General features: G+C 47.3%; 2 protein-coding genes and 1 long non-coding RNA gene across 5 annotated transcripts; 1 reads left to right on the top strand and 2 right to left on the bottom strand.

The window, feature by feature from the left end:
• Positions 1 to 238: 238 nt before the first annotated feature.
• Positions 239 to 15841, top strand: LOC308055510. 3 transcript variants are annotated; one of them, XR_013924541.1, is made up of 3 exons: positions 239 to 367; positions 10784 to 13675; positions 15122 to 15841. It is a non-coding gene; the product is annotated as an uncharacterized lncRNA (long non-coding RNA). The 3 variants fall into 3 exon arrangements; XR_013924542.1 differs by having other exon boundaries at positions 10784 to 14292; XR_013924543.1 differs by lacking the exon at positions 15122 to 15841 and adding an exon at positions 14067 to 15078.
• HOXB5 (homeobox B5) lies at positions 1828 to 3876 on the bottom strand. Its single transcript, XM_080369511.1, has 2 exons — positions 3220 to 3876; positions 1828 to 2317 (listed from the first exon to the last, which is right to left on the bottom strand). The coding sequence occupies exons 1-2, from the start codon at positions 3767 to 3769 to the stop codon at positions 2070 to 2072; spliced, it is 798 nt and encodes a 265-aa protein (XP_080225637.1). The 5' UTR covers positions 3770 to 3876; the 3' UTR covers positions 1828 to 2069.
• HOXB6 (homeobox B6) lies at positions 6070 to 9203 on the bottom strand. Its single transcript, XM_080369519.1, has 2 exons — positions 8476 to 9203; positions 6070 to 7140 (listed from the first exon to the last, which is right to left on the bottom strand). The coding sequence occupies exons 1-2, from the start codon at positions 8882 to 8884 to the stop codon at positions 6881 to 6883; spliced, it is 669 nt and encodes a 222-aa protein (XP_080225645.1). The 5' UTR covers positions 8885 to 9203; the 3' UTR covers positions 6070 to 6880.
• Positions 15842 to 17319: the final 1478 nt, after the last annotated feature.

Here is a 17319-nt window from a genome sequence, read left to right as displayed (position 1 = left end):
CAAGCCAAACCAAGCAGTTAAAGTGTCACTTAACATTCTAGAGAATGTGAAATATATTGTACATTGTCAACTCCCCAAAACCATAAAACTAACTTTATGGACCTCACGTGACTTTTGAGAGCCAGTGAGGGGTATCTGTCTGAGGTCTGGGCGATTTTTACGATCTAACTTCTAGATAAAACCCTATCCATTTGACATCTAAATGTCATACCCACTTTTGGTATAGTTTGCTATTGGTAAAAAAAAAAAAAAAAAAAAAAAAAAAAAATCAAGGGAAGGCGAGCAAATGGTTTGGGATCTGACAGTCCACTTCACATCCCTCTCAAAATCACTTAAGAAGTACCTAAACAGTGGGAGATTAAGTTTGGTAAGTTTTAAGCTCCAACTTTACTTGCTACGAACAAAAAGCCTAAGCCGTGTTGTAGAGATGTCAGTGGCGTTTTGCCAAATCGAGCGACTTTAAACCGGAGTGTCTCGTGCCTGGTTGGATTCCCGAGGTAGCGAGATGGCGAACATTTGCCATCTTTGACGATGTTAAATTATCTGCAGCCAAAATGACTAGTTGTAGTTAAGTGTCAGTAGTTACAGAGCGGTGAGCTGTTATTTACATGTTGAGCCGGAGAGCAGGAGGTAAAAGCACAATAAACCGAGGACGAGAGGTGGCGGGGAGAGCACAGAAATGTCTTATAGATATACAGGTTATATATATATAATAAATATATCTGTACAAACACACAGAGCTGTAATGTTATAGAGCACCGTTTTACGTGGACATATATGCGGGTATAAATCCCTCGTGCTCGGAGGATGTGCGCGTGGCTGGATCTATAGCTGACGGTTCCTGAAATGTGCGTAAATCTGCCGGGGACGCGTTTATACCGCGTTATTGCAACTTGAAGTGCTTGAAACCGGTTTGCCTGGTACGGTGGGGTGGGGGGGTCGGTGTTGTTTGGGGGGAGGCGGTGGGAAGGTGGCGGTTTGTTGGTGCCAGGGGGGTGTTGGATGTGGGTGTTCGGTGCTCCCGAGCTGCGCGGAGCTGCGCGGAGCGGCGCTGGGAGCCCCTGGCAGGGGCGCAGCTCGGTGCCAGGCATCTCCCCGGCTCCAGCGTGCGCCGGGGGTCTCAGGGGTTGTGTACAAAGTGCGACTGGGAGCCTTTGTGAGTAGGAGAAACGTTTATTTGACTTCAAGTAAAGCTACAAACAAATACAAAAAGCTTATTGGCAAAGTACTAACAGGCAGCTAGACATGACAGATGCCATTTTTACACATAACATTGCATTCACTCTGCCCACTACGAACCGTCTATTAGTCACATCAGAAATATTTTTAATATTTACAAACATTAGAGCACTCTATTGTTGGTCCGATTTTATACATTTTTTTTTTATAGTGAAATTTACCCACGTCTAAGAGTACGTCTCGGAATTAGCCTGGGACTAGAAATCCTGGCCTGAAGTTTGAACTAAAACACAGACTGGACAATTTTAAGACAGAAAGATACAAGAGCTTTTTCTTCTTCTTCTTCCTTTTTTTTTTTTTTTTTTTTTTTTACATTTTTGTTTGGTTTTTTAGATTATTTTTTTTCTGCTACTGTAGTGCAGGAACCCCCCATTTTAGCTTAGGCAGAGAAGAACTCACCCAAAAGCAGTAAACTCAGGAAAGGGGGAAAAAAAAATCCCAACAAATAAACAAACAATCGTATCTGTTCTCAATTTATAAATAAGTTATAACATTTAAAGGGCTCACATAAAACATGCTAGCTTTCCAGAAGGCATCAAGAGAGCACGGACACATACATTTATAAGAACAACAAGAGCATGAGGAGCATCTGGGAAATAAAATTTAATTAAAAAAAAATTAAAGAAAAAAAAAAACCAACCCAAACAGAACACGACATTAACTCAGTCCTGGGATAAAGGTACCATACGCGTTGTTTTAGAATATCCACAACATGCCGAAAAGAAGGTGCCTCACTGTACAGTACTCCAAAACTAAGATCTGCGGCGCTTTATTTATTTATTTAGGTATTCCTCTCTCGTCTTCTCTCCTCGAGATTCCTCCTCTAGAATTTATGGCTGAAAGGCGCTGCCCGCCGAGGCTAAGCTCATGCTTTTCAGTTTATTATCCTTCTTCCATTTCATCCTCCTGTTCTGGAACCAGATTTTGATCTGGCGCTCGGAGAGGCAGAGCGCGTGAGCGATCTCGATCCTCCTCCTGCGGGTGAGGTACCGGTTGAAGTGAAATTCCTTCTCCAGCTCCAGCGTCTGGTACCGGGTGTACGCGGTCCTCGCCCTCTTACCGTCTGGGCCAGTCATGTCTGGGTAACACAGACAACAGCGGGGTTTGGGGTTTGCTTTCTGCTAGGGCTTTTATAGATCCTTAAGGCTATTACTATTATTTTTTAATACCGGGGTGAAATATTCGCCTTCTTCGGGCAGCTAGGAAAGCTGCTTATTCCCCAAATAACAGCCCCCCCCTTTCCTGCACACCCCCAGACACGTGTAAAAACCCCCACCCTTGGCCCCTCCAGAACAGACATTCGCAACTCAATATTCATAATTTAACTGGAGAAGCGAGATGCTGAAATCTCCCTTTTTCGCCTCTGCCTGGGTGTTTCTGGGTCTGTTTGCAGGTTTAATGCTGCTTTCTGTTCTCCAGGAGAAAAACCGCGGGGGGGGGGGGGAGGCTCGCTATTCCCCCTGTATCTCCTCGCAGTTTTGGTTTTGTCAAGAGCAGATTGTCAAGAATACACCCAGCAAAATAAGAGTAGGAAAGGACTGAGAGACCCATCTGGGCATATAATGCCATTTTAATGGTCAATTCTTTCCTTTCCTCTCCCCCCCACCCCCCCCCGGAACACCCCCTTCCCTCAATTTTTAAATTACTTTCTCCCACCACCCAGATAGAGCCAAGAGCTTGAAATAAGCGCACATTTTGCGGCAAGAATAGAGAAAGTAAAATAAAATCGCCCCCCCTCCAGGCGCCAGAGGCAGCTTTAAAGCAGCGATCAGAGCAAGAAATACAAAAGCAATAAATAGCTGCGTTTCTGATCAAAGCGCCTCCACCGAATAAAAGGAAGGAGAGAAAAAAAGGGAGTGGGGTGGGGGGATGGAGAAGGAAAAGGGGGGGGGATAAACCCCACACACACAAGAGAAAAAGAGAGGGGTGTGCGAAAATAAACAACAACAACGACAAGGACGGAAAAAGAAGTAGCTGTACCATGGCTAATGTGAAGTTTCCTCATCCAAGGGAATATCTGAGGTGCCTGCCCTTCTGTTGCTGCGGTGGAGGTTGCGATGGGCTCTGCCTGCGCTCGGGGGATGCTGCTGCTTATTGGAGTGCCCTCGTCGGCTCCCGAGGACGCGCTGGTCTCGTCTAGTTCTGTGAAATTTGTGTTGGTGGTGCTGGCAGAAGTAGCTTGGTCGGAGGGGGACGGGGCGGGTTTGCCTCCATGGCTCTCGCTGTTGGAGCAGGGAAGGGAGTCGGGAGAAGATAAGGAGCAGCTAGACGCCTGTCTAAACCTGCTCTCCTGAGCTGGAGAAGGGAAACCGCGGGAGCTCTCCCCCACAGCCCCAAAGTGACTAGAGGAGGCTGAGCGGTTGATGCTAAGGTCCATCCCATTGTAGTTGTAGCCATAAGAGCTGGAATGCATGGTGCTTGAATCTCTGTAAGAACCGTTCATGGAACTGCTGGTCCCATAATTTAGTAACTGATAGTCGGGGCCATTTGGGTAGCGCCCTGAGAACGAGTTTACAAAGTAAGAGCTCATTTGGGTTATTTTGGAGGGCTTGATTTGTGGCTCGTGGTCGTTATAACCCTGTGCTTGACGATTTATGATGTATTAATGAATTATAGCAATGCACTGTACTTCGTTTTTGCTATGTATGCGGCCAAATATGGGGGGAGGGTGGGGGTGCGTTTGGGAATCACGTGCTTTTGTTGACCAGTCGTAAATTCTCACTGATGACCTCAAGAGGTAATTCATGCTCTATGGTTACAAATAATGACGATCGCGGAGTCGTTTAGGCCCAAGTCGGTGCGCGGCGCCCCAAATCCCCGGGCGCGCCGGCGCGCGCTCGCCCCCCACCTTGGCGAAGCGCGCCACCTGCCGGCCGCGCCGGGGCTGCGCACCGCGCCGGGGGGCCCGCGCCCCCACCCCCCGCCTCCCTCCGCACCCCCCGCTCCTCTGTTCTCCTTTTCCTTCCTAAAAATAAAAAGTAATAATAATACTAATAGTAAAAAAGAAATCAACGCGGACATGAAAAAGGCGGGAGGGGGAGGAAGGGGGGGATCCTGCGGCGGGTCGCGTGTCCGTGCTCCCCGAGTGGGTCTTCTCGCCCGGCTCCTTTTCTTTATTAAACTCTTAATTTCTTCCTTTGTAACACCGCCGGGGAAGTTTGAGAGGCGGCGAGGGATGAGGTGTCGGGTCGCTGTGAGGCCGGGCAGTCTTCTCTTTTAATATCTGCGGGGGGGGGGGGGGGGGGGGGGCGCACCGCGGAGCCCTGAGGGGGGCCGTGGCTGCTGGGGGCATTTCGCGTGGTTGTTGTCAGAAAAGTCGGGCTCCGCTGAGCCTGGGGCCAGCGATGCGGTCGCACCTTAATTCTGGAGGGGGGGGGGGGAAGGAGGGAAATTGGGGGGGAGGGGGGGGTAAAGGAAAAGGAGGGAAAGTCCAGCCGGTAGAACTGGTTGACAACGTTGCTTTTAGGATATTCTTGTTCCTGAGCGTTTCACGTCCTTTTTGAACACAGCGTTGTGCTACGTGATTGTTCCTTTCCATTTGCTAACCTGCAAGGAATATTGGGGAGCAAAAGCACTCTGAAATTGGTAAAAACGTTATGAAAGAGCTGTGCTTTGTTAAGCATTACTTTCTTTTTTTTTTTTTTTTTCTCCTCTCTCCTTCTCTTTTCTCTCTCTCTCTCTCTCTCTCTTTTTTTCCAAGGCAGTTTAGGAATTTCATATGCTTGTCTGCAACTCATTGGAAATTATGCGCCATATTGAAAGTGACATATAATTATAATAATTACGGGCAATGAAAAGCGTGGCAATAATAGTAAATGTCCTACAGCTGTGAAGCTTCTGCATGAATTGATTTTAAAAGTGACTGACATTAAACCAGCTTGTGGCATGGGGGAATGCATTCATACATAGGTATTTCTTGGGGGTAGAGGGGAAAGGGGGTGGGAGGCAGGAGATGCTGTTTCGTCGCGTTTTCCCCCTGTGAAGCTGCGGAAAACGGTATCCGAAAGAGGCTGGCTGGTCGCTTCATTCCAGTCCTAAATCCCCAGCAGAAAAAGCACTTCCCTTCGTTTAAATTCCCAAAACCCAGGAAAAGTTTGCGATTTGCATGCGCGAGATTCCCCTTTGGTACGGAGCAGAAGCGTTCCCCACCCCGTCCCCAGCAAAGCCAGCCTCTCGCAAGGAGCCATGAAAACGCTTTCAAGAGATCATAAAAATCTACTCTTTCAAAATAGCTCGTCAGACTTAGTTGAGATTTTTTACACCTTTCCCCCTCCTTCCCCGTAGATGCAGGCTATATTCCTGGAGCTGAGAAGCTACTCGTTTCGCAGGGCAAATTCCCTTGAAATCTGGATTTTTTTGCAATACACTTCACTTTGATTTGGGGATATGAAGTAAGGGACCAGATGTTTGAAAGATGCTAGGCAAATGTTAGGTATCTTTGGTAGATAAATGAGAGCATATTTTTGCCTGTTTCCTTGATTTATTATGTATATGGAGAGCGTTTCGTCATAACTCTTTGTACTGTAACAATAAAAAAGAGCGATACTAAAGCAGAATGTCAGCGAGGAAATACTATTGGTGAAAGGTCTTCCATTTCAGATTAGACAAAAAGAGGGAAAACCAGATTTATCTCTCCACTGTAACTTCCGTGGGCTTGGAGTTGCTTGTCCTTGCAGATTAGAAGACATTGTCATACAGAGAGAAGCAAGGCTTGCTTTACAACTCTCTGCTCCTTAAGAATGGCAAGTTCCCCTGGAAAAGGGAAAGATAATAGTAATAGTAATAATAGTAGTAATAATAATAAGAATAATGATGACAGGGTAGTGTGCGTGAGATCGAAGACTTTGTTTTTATTAGAGAATTCCATGTTCATACCTAAGACAAACTTCAAACACAACACGTACAAAAATTAATAAAATATAACTTTTTCTTCTTGTTGTTGTTGCTTTTGCATCCTTTTAGGTAGTACTCGTTCTTTCAGTAGATTTTCCTTTTTCAAAACAAAACAAAACAAAACAAAACAAAACTAATTACAAAGACCCCAGGGCTTGATTAATTTACCAAAGGAGAAGAAAAAAAAAAAAAAAGGAAAAATGAAAAAAAAACCCCTATGTCAACCGTGCATGAAACATTTTTACAAAATTAAGACGATAAACACCCCAAATGACATATATTGCAGCACTTCCATTAAATACAAGAGTTAGCAGATTACTAACAGTGACACCAAGGGTAGAAACACGGGTGGGAGTCCTTTTTTTTTTTTTCTTTTCTCTTTCCCTTTCTTTCCCTCCTTCTCTCTCTCTCTCTCTCTTCGCTTTTTTATCATTATTATTTCATTTCGAGGGGTGGAGTGGGAGGGGAGGGAGGTCTAGGAAGGAAAAAAAAATTAAAAACGCAACTAGAAGCCTGATTTTTTTTTTTTTTTCTGGACACGACAGATGACTGGGAACACGAGTCCATGGCATTGGTGGCCCAAACTTTCTAGCTGTTGCCGCTGCTGCAGAGGGCTTGTCCCACCAACGTGCAGGTTTTCCCTGTCCTCGCAACCAGCCCACACCCCCCTCACCCTCTCGGTTCTCACACACACTCACTCCCTCTCTCTCTCTCTTTTTGTTGTTGTTGTGTGTTTTAAATAATACTTTCACTCCGCCGTTTTCTCCTCTTCCTCCTCCGCGCTCAGCTGCGAGGAGTTGAGCAATTTATTCTCTTTTTTCCACTTCATCCTGCGGTTCTGGAACCAGATTTTGATCTGCCGCTCCGTCAGGCAGAGGGAGTGGGCGATCTCGATCCGCCGGCGCCGGGTCAGGTAGCGGTTGAAGTGAAATTCCTTCTCCAGCTCCAGCGTCTGGTAGCGGGTGTAGGTCTGGCGGCCTCGGCGGCCGCTGGGCCCAAAGGAAGAACCTGTGACACCCGCAAAAAAAATGGGAAACAAATAGGAAACACATAGGAAACAAATGGGGGGGGGGGAATCCAGGGGAAAAATGGGGGGAAATAGGGGGGGAAAAAAGAGAGGAAAGGAAAAAGAGGGGGAAAGCCCTGAGGTTTAGTGGAGCCGCGGAGGTGCCGGATAATCCGCGGGGATGCTACTCCCCCCACCGCGGCTGTGCGCGCAGGGGTACGTGCCCACTTCCCTGCCCTCCCAAGGGTCTGGCCACCCCCAAAACAAGCCCCACCGCGGGGAGCCCCCCCGTGCGCTCAGGGGGGTTCCCAGCCGGGCCGCACCCGCGGAGCATCCGCAGCCGCGCTGCAGGCAGCCGCGCAGAAGAGTTAATGCTGAAGCTGCCAGGCTGCAGGCAGGGCTGGGGAGACAGGGCAAGATCTATCTTATTCCGGGATGAAAAATCGCAAGGTGTTCTCACCCCCCTCGCCCTCCCTCGCTATTTTCCACCCTACCGGCAACTGTAATAGATCTGAGCATTTAAGCAATAATGAAGTGAATCGATCTGCCCAAACTCTACATTAAAGAGGACACAACACTTTATGTCCCTGCGCTAATGGACATCAATTTGGAACTTAAAAGGCAACAAATGCATCTAAACATGGGAAGGAGGGTGGTGAGCCTCTATTATTTTTCTCCCCCCACCTCCCTTCTTTTTTTTTTTTTTTTTTTTTTTTTTTTTCTGATTGAGGAAACAGCACTTAAAGAAGTCATACATCACCAGGGGGAAAAAAATTCTCCCCAGGCAGACTTTTCATTATGTGCGAATTTCATTAAAAATGTAGCCCCTCTCCTTTCAAATATTTAAACACTGTTATATTATTTAACTCCAGATCGGGTAGCCAGCGAGAGAGGGAGCTGCGTGGGGGTGTGGGTCCGTCTGTGTGTGTAAAGTCATCCAGATCTGATTTAGAAAAGATATCTCCCTGTGCGTGTGGGGGGAAGACAGAGACAAATCGTTGTAGCTGAGTGACACGCAAACTGGAATGTGCAAAAAAAAAAAAAAAAAGGGTGTGTGTGGGTGGATGGAGAAATTCTGTATTGGGGTTTAAAGACGGGGCGAACTTTTTAGGTGGGGGATTGCTGTGCGAAAATACTTCAGCGGTGTGAAGTTTTGGTGCGTGTCAAGAGCAAGTTGGAGCTACTCGTGTCGCCCAACTTCCCCGCTGGAAGTTTGGGCTCTAAAGTGAACCTTATTCCTGCTTCCCTCGCTCGCTCGCTCTCTCTCTCTGGCGGTAACAAATAAGAAAGGGGGGGAGGAGATTGATGTATTTATTTCTGTAAAAGAGTAAACTCACTATTGCAAGAGTTCATCCGCTGCATCCAGGGGTAAACCGGGGCGGAACACTTTTGCTCCTCGCTCTCTCCGAACACAGTTTTGCTCTGCGCGCAGTCCGCCTTGCGCGGCTCGGGGGCGAAGGGCACCTCGTCCAGGCTGGGGGGGGCGCACGCAGGGTCCTTCTCCCTGAAAAACCCGCCGGCCCCATAGTCACAGGCGGAGCTGCGGCTGTAGGCTCCGTTGCTTTGCTGGTAGTAAGGAGAGGAGGTGTAGCCCTTCTCCTGGACGCCCGTGGCTCCATAGGTGGTGGGGTAGTGCCTCAAAGGATCCGCATAGCCCGAGGGATATAGCGGGATCTGTCCCAGGAAGGGCTCCTGCCCCGCCGCCAGACTCACCGGGAAGGTCGAGTTGACAAAATAAGAACTCATTGGAAGGAGCCTGCCGTCCTTTCCCGGCTTTATGATTTGTTGTGTTTTATAGTCCAAGTGGTTTAGCTATTAGTAGTATATCGGAGATTGGGTTTTAGCTGAAGGGAGATGGCGTGGTGCCAGCGAGGGACACAAGGAAATACAACCATCTGATCATAGGCTGACCAATAGCAGGCGCCTGAGGTTGCAAAATAGCACCCATGAGGAGCTGAGATTGCACCAGGGACCCCAAGAACAAACCATCCACCCCCTTTTCCCTCCCTTTTAAACAACAGAAATGCACCCCCTTAACCAAATATATAATATCTGCCGAAAGAAACATTCCCGGCGCGCTCGGAGCTTCATAAATAAATAAACGTGCCCCCCCCCCCCCCCCGCCCCGGAGCTGAGCGCGGGGGTGGGCGAGAGCCTGTCTGCACGGATGGCGGTGTGCGCGTCTATATATATTTACACACATATAACGTATACAAATACCCGCTGTAAGTGTGTGTGTGTGAAAGTTATTTATTCGCATTTGGCAAACTTTAACCCCTAGTGTTTGCAAATCGTCCTGAAATGGGTCTGGGTGCTCTGCTACAGTTACAGGGGGAGGGGGAAAAAAAAAAAAAAAGAAAAAAGAAAAAAGTTTTCTCTGTGTGTGTGTGTGAACTTTGCAAGGAGAAGATCCTGCCGGGTTGGTTAACTTAGATTTGCCATAGGAGAACTCTGTTTTGACAACTTATTTCGGTTCATGTTTGTCTAATTACCATAGATTAGCACTCCCTGTTCAGGAAAGCTGGGCTAGCTTGAAGCAAACCATCGCTTTTCATCTATTGCATTTTTCCTTTCTTTTTCCGCAAAGGCTCCGTATTGGAGAGACAAATGGAAAATCGAAAAAAAATTTCCTTTATCCCTTGCTAGATCCCGACCTCCTCCGGAGTCCGGTACCGCATTGTGCCCTCTTGCGTTTTTTTGTTAATACCAGATCCATGCCCGACCTTTTATGGCTAAAAAGGAAGCCTTGGGTGACCGTCAGAAGCCGAGTTTATTGATTGTTACCGATCGAGGTGGGTTTTTTTGATGAGAGGAAAGCTGGCGGTGTTATGGGGCTGCAGCCTTGGAGGTGCGGAGACCCCGCGGGTTTGCATCCCCTCTTTGAGCCCCTTCCCACTGCAAAATCCCTGTTTTTGAGAAGTTAAAAGGCTGGAAGGGATAATTCCGGAAGTCTCGAGTAATTCCCGGTCACCCTAAAAGCTACGCTTTGCTCTGAGCTTTGCCTCTCTTGGGTTTGTCCGGATTTCCTCGCTAGAGATCTGCTTTGCTCTACCTGGCGCATCCCCCCTTCAGATCCCTGTCTGCTCAAGGTAGGGTTGGATCTCCGATTGCCGCCTTCCCCTTTTTTTCAAACGGGAAAATCAGAGCCATCTCACAGGGAAGAAATAAAATAAAATAAAAAAAATCAACCAAAACCCCAACCTAAATTAAACCCAGGACTGCCCCCCGATCATTTGCGTTTTTTCAAGGATTTGTTTCCTGTCCGAATTTGTAGCCATCTGTCTGTCGGGTCCTACATGCAATGAAATGACACGCCTTGTAATACACACTCCCCTGTACTTGGGTCTGTGAATGTGTGTGACACAAATCCAGAATTACATACATTGCGTGGTGACTGTAGAGCTGCCAATGCGGCACTCTCTGACGGAGCTTTAAGTATCTACGAAACTGGTATCTTATTACAAGCTAATTTATTTTAAACATCATGTTTACAGCAGCAAAGCCAAGATTGTTTCATGCCACGGCTGCAATGAACATTTCGACTGAAACGTAATCCTTATAATTCAAGGAAATAACATGCAAAGGAAGTAGTTTTCCATCCTCCACCCCCTCTCTGACTGATATCTCTTATATTTGTTCTTGCAGAGTTTCCCTTTGTGTATGGAATGGACCCAAACTTACGTAGATCTGCTTTATTGGTATGCAAGGGAAAAAAAAAAAAAAAAGTGGGATTGGAAAGGAACGATGACTAGAGAAGAAAAAAAAAAAAAAAAGGCTGGGGATGAGAGCCTGAAGTTAACTGCTTTGCAAGAGCCGAACAGCTCATACATTTGATTAGAGTTACGCAATATTTGTAGCTCTGCAAAACCAGCGATGATCTGGCATGATCAGCTCCGCATGCAAATTTTGGGCTAAGAAATGGGATATCCTGATAATTCAGTGCGTGAGTACATCTGCTGAAAATGTTTGCTCTGATGTTTTCTCTCACTTCTCGTGATTGCTCTGCAAATAAATCTCTCGAAATAGTTGGGGAAAAAAATTCCCCCTTCCATACCTCCAGATCCCAATACTGCTCATCCTAGTATGTTTGTGGCTAAAACAGGCTTTTCACGCAGTTTGTCAGTAGACGTTTTGAAAGAAAATAAAAATGCACTAATTGAAACTGGCCGCTTGTTAATTGCTTATTGCTGACATCTTAGACGCGCTATAGATAAAAAATAATACGTCTTGCCTCTTCGAAGAAGGGTGACCCTATAGATGGTTATTTGGGGGAGGAAAGGAAAAGCGGAAAACTTGGTTTGCAACGTGGAAAAAAAAAACCCAACAAACAAACAAATCAAAAACCCTGCCCAAAGCCTGTCATAGTTTTCATCTTACGCAGGGTCAGGCCCGCCGTCTAATTGATTTGCCACCTATAATACATGTAAATCCGAGCAGAGGTCTTAAACCGCACTAAATCTCCGGGAACTGAATGTTTAGCACAGAGGCAGTTATTATTCCCAGTTCAGTAGCCTAAAAAAATTTTTACAAAAATTTTTAAATGTTGGGTTATTAGTGTAGCTGTTAAACAGACGCTCTCCTGCCTTCCCAGCTGAAATCCAAGGTAAATCTGAGACCGATTTTGGGAATATATTTTCTTTGGACGCCTGAAGCGCCAGCCCAGCCGGGAAGGAGGCAGACACAGAGCAATAACGGTTGCAGTACCAGGCTCATACAGTAGCCCTTAAGTTAGACCCCTCTCTGAGGGCACCGGTGGGCACATCTTTATTCAGTCTTCGGCCTCATCTCCTCAAAAACAGGAGCGGCGTTTGCCAAGAAGGAGCAATAAAGCGGGGAAGTTGCGGGAGACACCAGAAGGTGGTATATAACACATTTAACTGCGCTGGGAAGCCGGCTTTCCCCTCCTGACAGACATCACTCAGCTGGCAGGGTATAAATAAAGACAAAGAAAAGTATTTACAGCATGTACAACCCCAGCACTCTGCCCAGGAAGGTCCCACTTTTTGTCGCTTTGCTTTTCTGGCCAGCAAACGCCAACCCCACCAGGCAGAGCCAGGCAGATAGATGAGGGGATTAAAACAACACCCAAATATTTCGAAATGCAAACAGAACAGAGCATTGCTTGTGTGAAAGCTAAACCCGCTAAGAACTTGGTAGAAAGTTCAGTGCAGTTGGTTCCAATAAAAAATGAAACTCTTTTTTTCATGTGGAGCTGGAATTCCCGATCCTTCTGAAGTGAGAACACAGCGGGGGTTTCCCTACCGAGGGACTTATTGCAGCCATAAAGTCAAGCCAACACCACGAAAACACTTGAAAACCCCCCTTGTTCCTGGAGTCAGACATAGACTTCTTGGCAGCAGAGAAGCCTTCCCTGTAATGCTCATGCACACCCGAAATCACATCGGAAAAAAAAAGCCGACGGAGCCATGTAGAGCTCCAGGGCTGGAGGATTTAAAACAATGACCCCTGAAGGTGTAAAAAAATACCCGCTCTCCCCGCGCATAACCGCCTGAAACTTAATTTCCAGCAATTTAAGTTTAATTTACCTGACTTCCCGTGCAGTGCATAATAACCTTGTTAATGGGATCTTTGAAAAGAAGCAATAATAATCTACCATTGTTCCATTAAAGAGTGCAGCTAATTATTAACAAAAAAAAAAAAAAAAAAAAAAAAAAAAGAGGGGAGGAGGGGAGGGCAGAGGGAGAGAGGGACATTGAGGGAGTCAAAATTAATCCAGCCCGAAGTATTTCTTGAAAAGCAAGCCCTGGGAAAGGGAAAGGGGGGCTGCTGGTCAAATAATATTGAAAAGCAGGGAGAAGGAGAGGAAAAGGCAAGACGGATCATGTAATGCAGAAAGTGAATGCTGGGGGGTGTTGGGAATTACAGCATGGAACAAGTTAATCATGGCTGTTGCTGGTCAAAAGAGAGAAACTTTTTTTTTTTTTTTTTAACCTAGTCCCTGGGCATCTCACTTTCTTCGAGAAAATGTCCCTAGTCTAGACGTAAACAGTTGCCAGGAAACTGTGTGGCAGAAGGAGAAAACGAGAGGGAGAAAGCGAGAGGGAGGGAGGGAGAGAGAGAAACCTTTTAAAATAACAGACACGCATTGTCCCTTCAAAGCCTACAGTAACTTAAAAGTGATCCGTCGTCTGCTCTGCTCCCTGCTCCTTCCCCAGCAACCACCTCCAGCCTGTGTACACGACTTGACACATCTTTTCCAGACCCCACCGAAATGACCACTCGAAGCAATAAATAAATAAAAGCTCCTCTGCCTTTTATGATCGGCTGAAATCCCCTTTGCCTCTTCCGTCATCACTGCACCGCGTTTTACAAGATCTCCGCTTGTGTTCACGCTCAGCGACCCACCGGCCACCTTTCATCTTCCATGTGCATGCGTACGGATGGATGTGAGTCCTTCCACGTGTGTGCACGTGTGGATTTGCACACACATGGCACGGAACAGCTGTACGCGCGTACCGGCGCAGGTCGGGGGAGGTATGGATCAACGCGCGCCTATGGGATGGCCATAGCTCACATGTGAGTGCACATAGATGTGCGAGTGCATCCTATATATGTATATATACCTCCAGACATTTTAAGGCTAGACGTATAGCTAAAAGCATATCCACCGTTTGCAAATCACAGCAGGGTACCAGGACTCGGGGGCGACGCGCATCCGAGAGCGGGGCCGGGGGGTTGCGCTCCTTGGCAGGGAAGGGGAGGGCATCCGGGGCAGCCCCCCCCGCCGGGGCACCGGCTGCGGGGAGCCCCCCGGGAGCCGCCGGCCGCCGCCGCTGACGGTAGATGGCAGCAGACGGCGGGGAATGGGCGAGTCCCGCAGCGCGGCGGCGGCACCGGAGGGACGGCGCGGCGGGGGGCTGCCCGCGCTCCACGCTCTTGTATTTTATTTTCTTAAATAAACAAGGAGGAAGGATGCCAGGAGGGGACCCCCAGCCGGGAGCGCCGCGGATCCCCCCAGCACCCCTCCCCGCACCCCCCCCCTACACCGAGGTGCACGGGGGTTCCGCGGTCATCCCATGCCGGACCGGGCTGAAATGGTTAAAAAGACCTGTCCGCACCGAGGTGCGTGGTTTCCACAAGTGGTTGCCCACGCAGGATGTGGAAGAATCGGCATGAAAGAGTTTTGGAGCAAGGTTTCTAAATTAATTTTTTTTTTTTTTTCCTTACGAAGAGGGAAAAAACCCAAACCCCGAGCGCGGAGAGACTTAGGGAAAAGGGAGAATCAGGCGCTTGAACCGGCATTAATTTTTCCCCTCGTGATTTATGAAAAATGTAACAGGTTCGGGAAGAAATATCTTTTTAAAAATGACTTTCTGTTTATTATTTCCACGGCTTGCGATCATTTACTCTTGTCCACACAATATTCAGGCACAGTCAGTTTAGATGAGATAAATCGTCACGTCATAAAATGGTTTATGCTTAAGTAATGAATCTCCTCGTACTCAATCTCGCTTCACATACACAGGCTCTCACATTATCTTATTTAAAAATCACCTCGTAACAGTAGCAATTAGTACTATATTTCAACACAACGCCCCTTGAAATCTTGACAAAACCACATTGAAAATGACGGGCATCTCCGGACAAATATTTTCCTAAACGCGAAGGCAAGCGTCAGGGCATCAGGTAGGGAGAGGAGAGGGAGGTTTGCACAGAACCTGGTGTGGAAAAGCACCGGCACCCCGTGGGGCTGGAACCCAAGCCGGGATTCCGGCCGGGAGAGCCGCAGAGCCCCGCTAACACTGCAGAACGCAATTAAATACGAGGAGGTTTATTGCATCGCAACGTCACCTTCATTTGGGAGTTTCACGAGGGGAAAAAAAAAATACGAGAGCCCTGTGCTCTGGGCTGGCTTCTTTCTTATTATCTTTTCTTTTCCCCCTCTCTTTTCTTTTCTTTTTTTTTTTGTTTGTTTGTTTCTTCTTCCCCCCCCCCCCCTTTTTTTTTTTAACTAATTTCCAGAACCCTATTTCCGAGGACTGCCGCGAACTGCCCTCTCCGAAGAAACCACCCACATAATAATGACCCTGGAGAGCAACGCAAAACCCAACTGGCTTCCACACAAAGTTCGCCAAATTACTGGGCTCGCCTGAAGACAGGCAAACTGGCAAGAGATTCTGCAAGGGGGGAAAAAAATAAAACACGACAACTACCCACAAAGGGTTTGGTATTTTTTTAAAGGCAGTGTCTAAAAGCCTCCGTCACCGAGCTACTGCAAAATCCTTCATTCCAAGTCTACTATCTCCAGGTGATCTTACAGGCTTTATTTTCCCTTCTTATTCCGTTACTTTTCCTTCTCTTTCTTATTTCCTTTCTTATTTTCTTCCTCTGATTCTTTCTCTCTCTCTTTCTTTCTTATATCTTTTTCTATTTTCTTTCTTTCTTTCTCTCCAGATCTTTCTTTACCTTTTTTCCATTCTTCTTTCTCCCTCCCTTTCTCTCTTTTTCTCACCTTTACGCTACACTTTTTCGGGGAAATCGTCACTTAAACAGATTTCCACCACCCCTGATTTCTTCCAGTGCCTCCCTCCTTCATCACCCCACCCTTGTCTTTCTATCCCCCCTCCCTGGGTAGAGGGGAGAGGAAGATGGGGAATGGAATAGAAAAGGCAGCTTGACAAATGCATTTTCTCAAATAAAAAATTAAATTAAAAGAAACAGATATTATTCCCTTACCTTTTGACGTCCATTTCTGTGGTATAAGTAAAATAGATAGGGAAGGAGAGACAGCGTTTGCTTATCTGTTAGCTGACAAATATTGTCCCAACCTGATAGCCGTCGATTGCCTCTCTGACTTGTGAGAGCTTCTTGCATTTCTGTCATTTGCATAGAAAATGGAGTAACTTCCCTCTTTGAAAAATGATAGCCTCCACTCGGTCCAGAATCTCTTCTGCCTCTCCATTACTACTGAGATTCCAAATCAGCAGGCAAATTAACAGAGGAATTAGAAAAAAAAAAAATCATATAACTCTTCCTATGTCTGTGTGCGGAGGTAGGTGCCTATGTGTGCGTGTGGATGTGTGTATAGGCGCCCCCCCCTCCCCTCTCCCCTGCTTTAGCCCTATCGAGCTTATACACAAAAGTAAAAAAATGTAAAGAGGCGAGAGCCCTATAGAGGACACTGATCCGACCCAAGGTGCAGCGGACAGAAGAATGGTGCAATATAACCACATGGGAAATAATAAAAAGTTCATGTTCACGGTTAGCAGTCCACATGACCGGCTCTGGCCAATCCCAGAACCCAGCCACTCATAAAGTTCTATCACAAAGTTGTAAATTTTCATAAAACAACAAGGAATTTATTGCATTTCTTCATGACCGGTTTAACAGCAGTCTTTTTCTTAGCCGCCATCTTTTTTTTAAACAAAAATAAAAGAATATGAAAGGGGGTTCAGGGATTTTCCACCCCCCCTCCTTGGTTGCATGGGGGGGGGGGTGTTGGAGAGAAATAATCGAATAACGTCTCAGACGTTGGGCTATGAACAATAAGAGCCCCCCCAGAATAAAGGGCTTGGGCTTGGGTTGGCTTTGAAATGGGGAAGGGCACAGTAAAACAGTGCGGTTCGGTGGGAATTTTGATGTCTTTTTTTTTTTTTTCCCACGCAATTGGGATCCTTTTCGCTAAAAGGGGCAATTAGGAGATTTCAGAGGCGGGGGGCGGAAAGAGAAGAGGCAAATAAAGGCGATAAAAGCCTGGCCGGGGTGCCCGTGCCCAGCCAGCGGGGTTCGTGCCTGCCGGGCTCCCCACGGCCGAACCCCCGCCCGGCCCCCCCGGGACCCCGCCCGGCCCCCCCGGCCTCTCTATAGCGGGGGGGGGGGGGGATGTTCCGGCAAGGTGGGTCACTCTGCCGGTAAACCACTGCCCTGGCTTTAGCATGTTAAAGCGTCGGTGTGACTTGCTTTGCCTTTTTTTTCCTGGAATTCTCCTCAATTCTTGCTTTCCCCCCCCTCACCACAGAGGTCCGTGCCAGGGGGGCAGCCAGCCGGGCCACTACGGTCCAGGAGCGCGGGGGGCCCCCGAAATTTCTGGAACCGCTTCTTCTTTTTCTTTTTTTTTTTTTTTCCTCCCCCTTTTTTCCCATCTCCGCTATGGACAGAACGCTCCTGCAAAGAGCTTGCACCAAGGGATTTCACCAAGGAAAAAGGAAGATTTCCCTCTA

Source organism: Falco punctatus (genome assembly GCF_963210335.1).
Source record: "Falco punctatus genome assembly, chromosome: 19".
NCBI lineage: Eukaryota > Metazoa > Chordata > Aves > Falconiformes > Falconidae > Falco > Falco punctatus.
The sequence above is the reverse complement of the archived record's forward strand: the minus strand, read 5'-3'. Positions and strand labels throughout refer to the sequence as shown.

What these genes read in the sequence shown, in the direction of transcription:
- HOXB6 (XM_080369519.1), bottom strand. Translation starts at nt 8,884, where the DNA reads ATGAGTTCTTATTTTGTCAACTCGACCTTCCCGGTGAGTCTGGCGGCG. An exon ending in GCGGATGAACTCTTGCAATA is followed by an intron (nt 7,141 to 8,475) that starts GTGAGTTTACTC and finishes CGGGTGTCACAG; the next exon opens with GTTCTTCCTTTGGGCCCAGC.
- HOXB5 (XM_080369511.1), bottom strand. Translation starts at nt 3,769, where the DNA reads ATGAGCTCTTACTTTGTAAACTCGTTCTCAGGGCGCTACCCAAATGGC. An exon ending in GAAACTTCACATTAGCCATG is followed by an intron (nt 2,318 to 3,219) that starts GTACAGCTACTT and finishes TGTGTTACCCAG; the next exon opens with ACATGACTGGCCCAGACGGT.